Source organism: Anopheles aquasalis, chromosome 2 (genome assembly GCF_943734665.1).
Source record: "Anopheles aquasalis chromosome 2, idAnoAquaMG_Q_19, whole genome shotgun sequence".
NCBI classification, from domain to species: domain Eukaryota; kingdom Metazoa; phylum Arthropoda; class Insecta; order Diptera; family Culicidae; genus Anopheles; species Anopheles aquasalis.
In genome coordinates, this window is record NC_064877.1 from 81820647 (window position 1) to 81830646 (window position 10000).

The 10000-nt window shown below is 49.3% G+C and overlaps 3 protein-coding genes across 3 annotated transcripts in view; all 3 read right to left on the bottom strand.

The window, feature by feature from the left end:
* The window catches only part of LOC126573441 (nucleolar protein 10), a 2390-nt gene extending 1055 nt beyond the window's left edge, over window positions 1–1335 (bottom strand). The window contains exons 1-2 of the mRNA XM_050233580.1: window positions 1219–1335; window positions 15–1141 (exon numbers count right to left, since the gene is read on the bottom strand). Of these exons, the coding sequence (XP_050089537.1) occupies window positions 15–1141; window positions 1219–1284 (1193 nt within the window). The 5' untranslated portion in view covers window positions 1285–1335. The remainder of the gene's footprint in view (window positions 1–14; window positions 1142–1218) is intronic.
* Window positions 1336–1490: 155 nt separating this feature from the next.
* On the bottom strand, window positions 1491–2492 carry LOC126577457 (importin subunit alpha-like). The gene is made up of 2 exons (XM_050239103.1): window positions 2402–2492; window positions 1491–2300 (listed from the first exon to the last, which is right to left on the bottom strand). Exons 1-2 carry the CDS (start codon window positions 2408–2410, stop codon window positions 1491–1493), a joined length of 819 nt encoding a protein of 272 aa, XP_050095060.1. The 5' UTR covers window positions 2411–2492.
* Window positions 2493–2577: 85 nt separating this feature from the next.
* Window positions 2578–10000, bottom strand: part of LOC126573434 (myb protein) — a 7953-nt gene continuing 530 nt past the window's right edge. Inside the window, exons 1-8 of the mRNA XM_050233568.1 lie at window positions 8259–10000; window positions 7964–8113; window positions 5533–6525; window positions 5067–5351; window positions 4692–4945; window positions 4292–4589; window positions 4059–4208; window positions 2578–3970 (exon numbers count right to left, since the gene is read on the bottom strand). The exon at window positions 8259–10000 is cut by the window's right edge and continues 530 nt beyond it. Coding sequence (XP_050089525.1) covers window positions 3842–3970; window positions 4059–4208; window positions 4292–4589; window positions 4692–4945; window positions 5067–5351; window positions 5533–6525; window positions 7964–8113; window positions 8259–8336 — 2337 coding nt within the window. The 5' untranslated portion in view covers window positions 8337–10000 and the 3' untranslated portion in view covers window positions 2578–3841. The remainder of the gene's footprint in view (window positions 3971–4058; window positions 4209–4291; window positions 4590–4691; window positions 4946–5066; window positions 5352–5532; window positions 6526–7963; window positions 8114–8258) is intronic.

A 10000-nucleotide genomic window follows, 5' to 3' on the forward strand; every position in this document is an offset into this window, starting at 1 on the left:
CCTCTGCTACTTACCCATGCATGTACGCTCGCAGCATCTTGGTACCCTCCAGGTGCTCGAGGTTCAGATCAGCCAGCTCTTGCTTCGTGATGAACTTGTAATCATCGTACAAATTCTGCACCGTCTCGGACTCAATGTCCTCCACCAGATTATCCAGAAAGGAGCACCAGCGCGGTGCCGGTCCTTCGTTCGGCACATAGTACGGCAACATCTTGGTGTCCTCTTGGGCAAACAGGAACAAACCGCTCCCGGGGAAGTGAGCGAAATCGTTAAAGTTACTGCCCGATTCGATGCACGCCTTCTGCTTTAGTGTCGTTTCATCCCAAATCTTAAGCATGGCCGCATCCAGCGAGTAAACGCTCTTTTGTTCGCCCTGGAACCGAATCTTCTTGATCGGTAGCTGATTAAGGTGATCCTTCACGGCCAGTGGACTACGGGCACGGATATCGTACAGCAGCACGTGTCCAGTAGATGTGCCAGCCGCTATCGTAAGTCCATTCTTGAATTCCAGCGCTGTAACGGAGGCCACCTCCTTACTACCGGACAAACTCGAAGCCACATCCAACGTCCCACAGCTGGCCTTATCGCGGTAATCCCATGCCTCGATCGTACCATCTTGCGTACCGACGCAGATTAGCTGATGTTCCCGGTTCACCGTGACGCTCTCGATGGCAGTGGCGGACGTTGTGTAGGGAAGGAGGAATTGGCCACGCTCGAGATTCAACCGATAGATATCGGACGACGTACCGACCATCAGCAGATCGCAGGTTGGCGTGTGGTACACCAAATCCCGACCGAAGCGTGGTATGCGCAGCCGATAATGACGGCCGGGTGCCGCATGTATCTCGACGTATCGATCCGCGTGCAGAAACGCCACCTTCCCGTAGTCCTCACCGAGAATTGCAAACTTTTCCACCTCCGAGTCGAAGCATCGCTCGAACTTGAGCGAAAGATTGCTCACCTCGAAGCATTTGACGCGTGGTTTGTACGTGCCCGTGGCCAGTATGTACTGTCCGTCGGGGGAAATTGCGATGCCGGTTGCCACACCGGGCATATCAAAGTCCTGGATCAGCTCGATGCGCCGGTTTGCGTCCGCCGGTTGCTTCTTCGAGGCCTCCTTCTTTTTCCTATCCACCAGCCACTAACCAGTGCGAGAAGATCATGTGCGAATTAAAACCCCCTTTCGCAGGCACGTGGCCAAATGGCGAGTTTACTTACTTCTGGTACGGACTTTCCACCGCTTAGGTTGTAGATTTTCACATTATTTATATCGGTCACGAGCATTTTTGCGGTTCATTTACTGAAAAAGGCAAGATCTGCAACCCGCACCTGCTGCTGCTATTGAAAAACACGCGAGCACGTTGTAAACAAAAACACTCTCCGTTTGACAGTCAAGGACGCTGCTTGCAAAGTTCCTTGAACAAATGAAGAATTTGAAAAAAAAATTCTCTCGACAACCGATTTTTGTGCACTTCTTGTTTTTATTTTCTTCATGTTTGGCGCGTCGACCACCAATCCACCAAGTTTCCAACGCACTCAACGGCCTGCTCTCTGGTGGAAGCACTCGCATCAGATCCCAGCACCCGCAACAGTTTCGGTACGGCACCGGCCGCTACCACCGATGCCACCTTAATCGCATCAAGGTGTTTTCTTTCAGTTATCTTGGACAGGGCCATGCATGCGTCGATTACTACCTGCCTGCTCTCGTGATCCAGTAGCTCTGTTAATACCGGAATCAAGGGCTCGATGCACTCGAAGGGTGGTGGTGTTGCTTCGCAATCCCAACACAGTGCTTCTATCAATTCTATCAGATGTATCTGCCGGCTAATCGAGGTGTTGGCGTTCCGCAGGATGCTGATGATCGCCTCAACGATCTCGTACTCGAGCACGGTATCCCGTGCCTCCGGATCAACACACGCAATTCGAATTAACGCTGTGGTGATCGACAGTGTCAGCTTTCTCGATGGGTAAGAAAGGAGATCAATCATGCGCGGTATCGCATTGGCCTCGATCACCACCTTCCACTGATCGGACTCACCGTACATGGCGATGCACGATAGCACCGACGCCGCTTCGCGCTGAAGGGTCGGCCTGTCGAAAGCTACGAGATACTCAACGCAGCTCGAAACCATCCCCTGCGCGATCATCTTATTAATGATCGAATTAAACTTTGACTTATTCTTTTCGTCATCCAGCATCTTATCGGCAGCCCGCAGTGCCGTTAGCTCCTTTTTCGTTTCGCCGCTCTGGATATACTGCATGATCTCCTTCAGCGTTAACGGGCTTTGGGCGTTGTTCTCCTACAATCGCCAAAAAAGTAATGGTCGATCTGTTACTTTTGATGAAATCCAAAACGTCCACTCCAAAAAAGAAAAGGCAGACCCGCTGCTGCCGTACTTACGGTCTTCATTATTGATCGTCATACGCGGGCCGACTATTTTATCCTCAGAAAACACTCAAAACCACACAGAACACACAAGAACAGCAAAAAGACTTTGCAGTATCGACACGCATAGAAATGAGAACGATTTTCAATCAGTAAAATGCAAGAATCGCTTCGCAGAAAACTAGATGGACTTTTAACCGTTAGCTGCAGGAGTGAACAAAATGGCTTTTATTCTTCGATGATTTCGCACTAGCACACTAGGAGCGACATTGGTTGTCTCTAGACAAAATTGGTTTCAAAAAATTTAAAAACCGTGCAATGATACTAAAATAATCGAATAGAGTGATTTTCCGGTTCGAATAGCTGTGTGTTAATGAAATGTTATTCAAATTCGGTACGTATCGGTTACAAGAAAATTAATGTTTTGTACGATTTCAGCAAGGTTTAATCTAAAGCACAGAATTGTCAGGACACTACAGAGGCTTCGCACCGCTGGTACAGAACCGCGTTTACTGCGCGACGACAACAGTACCGTTATCCTTATTATAACTATCAGCTATCTGGATCTTAAAACTCGTAGTCCCTCTGATGCTTTTGAATTTACAAAATTTTGCTCAGCCTAGCTCGGAGTTGCTGAAGGTCTGTCTAAAGTTAAATGTAGTAAAAACAAACATATAAATAACCAAAACAAAGAATAGAAAAAAAAGCCATAACAAGGGTCTTCTTCGTTTGATCTGGCCTATGCCCCATCGGGCGAAAAAGTCGTCGAAAATCCTAACATCTAGAGACAAAACTTGCGCTGAGACTGGTAAATAACTTCTGGCCAAAAAGCAAAATGCCTGGTGACAGTGGCCATACACTCCAAGGCGTTGGATATGAGTTTGAAAATGTTATACAAAGAAGCAAAGAGTATATTGAGTATATGCAAAATATGTTAAACTTGTCTGAATGCAATATTATAGCTATTATGGTGCGCCTCCGTCTGCTCTCACACTGTATGACCCGAGCAATTCATTTTTGACGCAAATTTCATTAACTGCACTGCACTAATTCAATTTTAGTAAAGATGGGGTGATAGTCTGGTACGAATTGCGTGTTAGAGTTGTGAGGGTTTTTGGTTAGTTAACATAGATGCTACTTGCGCTCACTCTCTACACGTAAACTCATCGTAGCGAGTTAAACGGTCGATACATAATTAAGTACGCCTAGCCCCCGCCGGTCGAGCGCGAAACGTATTATCTGTTCGTCTTAAATCATCTCATATCTTACTTAACTTACATTCTAAAACGATGCGCAATCGTCCTGTGTCCCATTATTATTACTACAAATTACTCGCTGCGCGATCCCACTCATCCCTGCAGCTCATCTCTTCTCATTGCATCTGCGATGGCCCCGGTGGGGTGGGATTTTGTGTTGACATAAAGCACTGCTGCACTTGCTGCACTTGCTGCACTATTATTTGTAAAAATTGAGCGACCGCGGCTGAAGGGATGTCTTTTTGAGGCAATTATGTGCTTGCTGGGACATGGCCTGTTGGTCACGTGTTTTTCCACAAGCGTACTTCAACCACTTATGATCGACGGACTGAAAGAGAAGCAAACCAAAACATAGATGAAGGCATCAGTACAGATTTGCTTTCTTGAACGGAAGAGAAGGGCGGTGCTATGTTTACCGTTGGGGTAGAGGCAGGCTTTTTGCCTGACCGCTTGGTCGGTGTGCCGGTACCGTCTTTCAGCTCATCCTCCAGCAAAATCTCCGTATCACCTAGCCGTTCGCGAAGCGATGGAGATAAGGCGACCGACTCCGAAATCAAGGATTTACTCTGCAAATGAAACCGAACGATGGTTTAGCGGTTTGTGTTCTTATTTAGCTTAAACGGACCGGATCTTCGGGCCGTATACGTACTGGTGTTTCCGCAAAGAAGCTCATATCGGAGTTTTCCCACTGCTGCGAGAACACGGAGGTAGACACTTTCTTCTGATTGCGCGGCGAAGCGTGCCCGGCGGCCGTACTAGATACGGGAGGTATTTTGTTTTCCTTACTCCCCACCTTACCCTCGTCCTGGGATTTGTTTGCCGCGGTCGACGAACTATCGCTGACCAGCGTTGAGGAGGAGGATTCTGCCGAATTTTCCTTCGCCTGCTCCTGATTCATAATCTCGGCTATGTCTTCACCGAGAACGGCCGGACTGGGTGGAACGTAGCTGTGGAAGGAGAACAACGGACGGAAACATTGATTGTTCTATGTTGTCGAGTGAGAGAGCAAGGAGAGCAACTAAAGAGAACACCGACAGCACCACACTTACACTTCGGAGCGCCGTTTGCCCACTTCGGCCATCGCATTCTTGAACGGTGTCGGGGTGCGCGGTTCTAGCGAAGGTTTTGTCTCTTTTAGAGGGGTTTGCGTTTTGCCATCTTCCTGTTGCACTGCTGAATCAGCCTTCACATTCACTCCTGGTGCTGCTGCCGCAGTTCCCGGTGTCACTGGTTCTTTCTTGATGTAGGGAGTCACACCAGCTTCCTTCGCAGGAACGGGAGTACTCAATAGACTAGTGTCGTTCTGGTAAGAGTAAAACAAACATTTCAATATATCACCATCACGGGACATAATTGTGTACGTCTACACAAATAGCATGAGACATAAAGAAGTAAAAAACTGAAAAAGAAAACGAAAAACATACTTTCAGTGCAGCCCGTTTGACGGGCGTACTAGCGGGAAGCTGATCGAAGGACACGGTCAAACTGGGCGAGTTCAAAAACTGGCTCGGTGAGAACGGAAGCGGTTTTATGGGGGTGATCGACGGTGACATAATGTGGCTACCGAAGCCTGGGTGGTTCCGGGCACCATTGCCACCGCCTGGGCCCGTGGCTCGTGCTGGTTGCTCATCGTCGGATGCATTATTGTCCCCAACGCCCATCAGCTGCTGGAACTGACGCTCCTGGTGCTGCAGTATTTGCAACTCATTCTGATTCAGTTCGGACCAATGGAAAGTGAAGACAAATAATAATAGAAGAAAAAAAAACATAAGAACTCACTATCAAGCCTAAAACTGGCTGATTAACTGAAGCAATCGTAAATAACAACTGAAGGATGAAAGATGCAACATAATGGCAAATCCTGGACGTTAGCTCCGGTGCTATGCTTACCATTCCATCCTCCGAGATGAGTTTCCTTTTCCGTCGCAGAATGTTTGGTGTCAATTTGCTGTCTACTTGTCCGTCCTGCTGGTTGGCGGCATCCTGCTGTCTGGTGCTAGTAATCAGGTCGTACAGGTTGATGTTGGTAGGAATACAATTCTCGAGTTGCTGCACTCCACCGCCCGGTAGCTTCTGGTAGAGCGTGGTACCAACTGGGGCCTGAGAACGCGCCTGTTCCGTGTCCCCTTCTCCTTCTTCTCCTTCTCCTCTTCCTTCGATCGTATTGTTGTTGTTGCTCTGCATCGTTCCACCGACATTCGTGCCGAGCAGCAGCTTCATGTCCACTTTGGCCGAGTAGAGCGGCTCGATGATGTAGTGCTTCTTCCGATCGGCAACCGGGCTGACCAGGAAGTCGCCTCGTCTGGTCGATACCGCCACATTGCCATCGATGATGTTACCCTGCACCATAACATCATCCATGAACATTCGATCGTCGATCGACGGTTTTTTGCGATTCTTGCGTATGAGGTTCTGAAGCGTTTCGCCGGCCGTTTCGCTCAGAATCGCTGGCACCAGTAATGAAGTTGCTCCATTACTGACGTTCGTGTCAGATATATCGCCACCGAGGGTGGTGCTACCACCAAGAGCGCCAGCAGCACCATCCAAGGGGTCGCTCGTGGGTAGCCTTGTTCTGCGACGTACCGCAAGTGGTCCTTCATACTTCCGGCGCATCGTGGAGTTCCAGTGGTTTTTGATCGCATTGTCGGTTCGCCCGGGTAGCAGCTTGGCGATCTTTGCCCACTGGTTACCCCATTTCTGGTGAGCAGAATAGATGAGATGATCTTCCTCCTCCGTCCAGGCCGTCTTCTTGATGTTTGGGTTTAAGTGATTGTGCCAACGCTCGCGACACTGCTTGCCAATGCGGCCGCGCAGGTGCCTTGCAATGAGGGTCCACTTTTTCGGCCCATACTTTGCCACCAGGCTTACCACTTTATCATCCTCCTGTGAATTTGAATTGGGAAGAAAAAGGAACAGAAAATTGTTATTAATCCACTAGACACTATCGGTTGTGCTAGCATAAAATGGCTTGGATCGACAAAATTCAAGAAATAAAATACGAACGGTACCGCGCACGTAAACTCCGTGCCCGCTGCCCGCCTCCCGGTGGCTCTCAAATGTCGGCTACCGGCCGACTGACCACCGAATAAACGCTGCGTCATCGGAACCAGAATAAGCGGGCTACCTTTATCGAGCAATTGCTGCTCACTGGATCTTCTTTACAGCAAATGGATAAATTGTGGCCGAAAAGCCGAGAAAGGATGTATGCTAATGATTAACTTCCGTCTATTCTTACAACCCGCATCAGCGGTGCTACAGATACTCTAGCAAATGTAGTCTTCACGAGGAAGCTTAAGCTGTAAACCGTTCCTGCTTCCGGTGGATGAAGGAAATGTAATTTTCGTTCCGGAATTTCTGTCTATCTTCACGTTCATCAGCTCGATTGGGGTAATTTGAAGGAAACGCGATTTGAATCTGACCTTTCTCCTACCTCAGGACGTGCTCGCATGGTTGACCACAACAGTGATCATCACCACCAGCAGCATTGGTGGTGATCTGCCGCTTGCCAACCAAAAACCATGCGTTAACCCCTCTTTCTACCAGAACCGCTTCTTTGTCAGTCACAGGTTCTTTGGTGCTTGACAACGAACCGATCGACTGGCGGTAAAGGAATCTTGTCCGAACCTGCATCGCTCTCCGTCCCTGTGTCACCACATGCGGAAGCAGTAATGTTGTAGCACGATCATTAGATGCGGGAATGGAGAAGGAAAAAGCAAAACAATAAAGCAAAAGAAAGGGGTGCCCCACACCATCAGAAAGCAACCCTCCGGAACACACATCCTGTGGCAGGGCCGTCGAGTGATTGTGCAATTTTACTCCCCTTTTTTATCTTCCGCTTTCCGAGACCAGCGAAAGCAATAAGAAAACAAAACAGACGTCGTCTTTCGGGGTTGGCAATGGTACGCTCCGATGATTCATGACAGGAGAGGTTCCCTCACACGAGATCCCTTTTGTAGGGAGCGAAGGGAGTAGGAAACGGTACCAGGTTCCTGATATTTGTGTTCATACATGTTCGGACCTGTCCTGGGCTACATGGGGAGAATATTTTGAGAAAATTTATACTAGAAAACAAAACAAAAACCTTTGCTGCTTTATCTGATCAACTTGTGCGTCAGTAAAACTTACTTATCTGCGCTTCTATCGCGTTTTTCTTCTATCTTCAAATTTTAAAATTCATCTTCAAAAAACAACGGCGGTACAGCGATCGCCGATTACTCAAAATAGGTGTTTGCTCAACCAATTTGCGACCGCTGTATGAATCAATTTGCGATTGAATCGAATTAAATTTAAACCATTTCAAGTCAAGATTGAGCTCACGTACCTCCTTGGTCCAGGGGCCTTTGATTAGATCCGGATTGACCACCTTCGTCCACCGCTGCTGGCACTGCACATCGTTGCGATCCTTCAGCAGCCGCGAAATGATCTCCCACCGTTCGCCATGTTGCTCCACCAGCGTCTTTAGGGCAGCATCCTAGAAGAAAAAAAAATGGAACGTGCTAAAATCCGACCGCCGGTTTCATTTGCACCTCCTTCTCGCAACTCTCGCGAATCATAAAGCATTACATAAAGAAATAGAACTAGCACTAAACTGGCCATTCCTGATCCAGCTCTCTTACCTCGTGCTTGGTCCAGCGCTGTTTGTTCGACTTATCTCCCTGCGAGTGATCCGAGTTATCGTCCTCGGAGCTTTCCATTTTCTAGAGATTTCCTTGGCACGCGAAAAGGCCTCCTTGGAATGCAAATTATGCGTTCTCTCCCTCCCGAAAGATGTTCTTCTGCGGGCTAGCGCAAAAGTTCAATCAACTTTCTCTCCGATGCTGCGTTTATTGGGCACAAAGCAGGCGCCGAGAGCAGGGCGCAAGGGACCGTCGCCTGCTCGGAGATCCTTGTACGCTTGCGTAAGCCGCTGAAAGGATGAGCGGCCTTTTCCCGGTGGCCCCGCAGGGACACTACTCTCAACACTACGCTTCCTGCGTTCACCCTCTCTCCGAATGTCCTTCACGTCGGTGACGACTTGTTCGCCCGTATCCTTTTCCACCGCTTCCGTACGCACGCACTACCACCACCTTACACAACGCAAAACGGAGTTCACAGAGCCGTGCCGTGCCGTGTGTTTAATTATTATTTCCACGGCAGATGTTTTGTTTCCCCCCGACGGCCCCTGCTGAATGTTGAGTGGTGGCTCACCGCCGCCACCGTATGTTATGCTTCTCGCTTTCCTTCTCTTTCTCGCTTCCTCGCTCGACGCTTCTGGTGATTCGTCGTGCGTCTCGTTCTCACTCACGAAAAAAAGCACTTAGAACTCTCGCACCTAAGCGGCCTGGGGCTAAGCGCGCACGCAATGCTAGGGGTGCGCTGATGATGCTTCTTCGATGCTTTTTTTTTCGATCTCCCTCCGCTTCCCTGCGGAGGAGACGAACCCGAAAGGAGCCGAACTTGATCCTGCTGCACGTGCGAACGAACAGAGACACACACAACACTAGACAAACACGCACACACAGGCACACTTTTTTTTCGCTCTCTTTCTCGCTCCAGTGCTTTCTCCTGTTCTAGCACATTTACATGCTCCAGAGGAAGTGGCTAGCGCATGATGACGATGACGACGACGGGACGGTCGTGATGATGATAGCGCGATCACCAGTGGGATAAGATAGGCAGAGACGCATACCACACCTTTTTCTAGATACCGGCGGGCGCTCTACTGGGCGCAGTGTTGGATGTATTTAGATTTCTCGGTTCTCCTATTCCTCGTCGTCGCGCCGTGCGGCCGCCCTGAGGTGAGGACGCGGCGGCGATCGGATGTACCGCACTCGGATGTCGGGCGCGTATCAATCGACGGTGCGTGCACGAGGGGACGCACCGTTCTATGCTTCTTCCGTGTTTCGGTGGAAGAAAAAAAAAGTTATTGTTTTCTGTTCGCGTTCGCGCAAAGCTGGCGAGCGAGGGGTGCGCCGCTTGAGGACGATGAGGACGAATAGCCGAAGTGTAGCCCCTGCGCGGAGAGTCACTGCCGTCGCCTATTGCTTCATTGATGTTTTGCTCGCAGTAGGCCAGGGGGCCGGGAAAAACTCGCGCGCGCACGCAACAGGAAGGAAGGTGCTCCTGCTCACTAGAACATGATGGCAGAACACGGTTCTCGCAAACAAGTGCGATTAGGAGGCGGATATTATATTTGCATGCGCGGTTTCGCAAACCTTATCAACCGATTCGATATGTTCACTCACTCTTTCCCTCACTCTTCGATCTTTGCTCTCCTTCACACTCGCGGCGACCACCGATGGTTGCCTACGATACGGCCAACTTGCGCAACGAATATCGAAACTTTTGTCGTTGAAATTTGAATGCTGCTGGTGCTGCT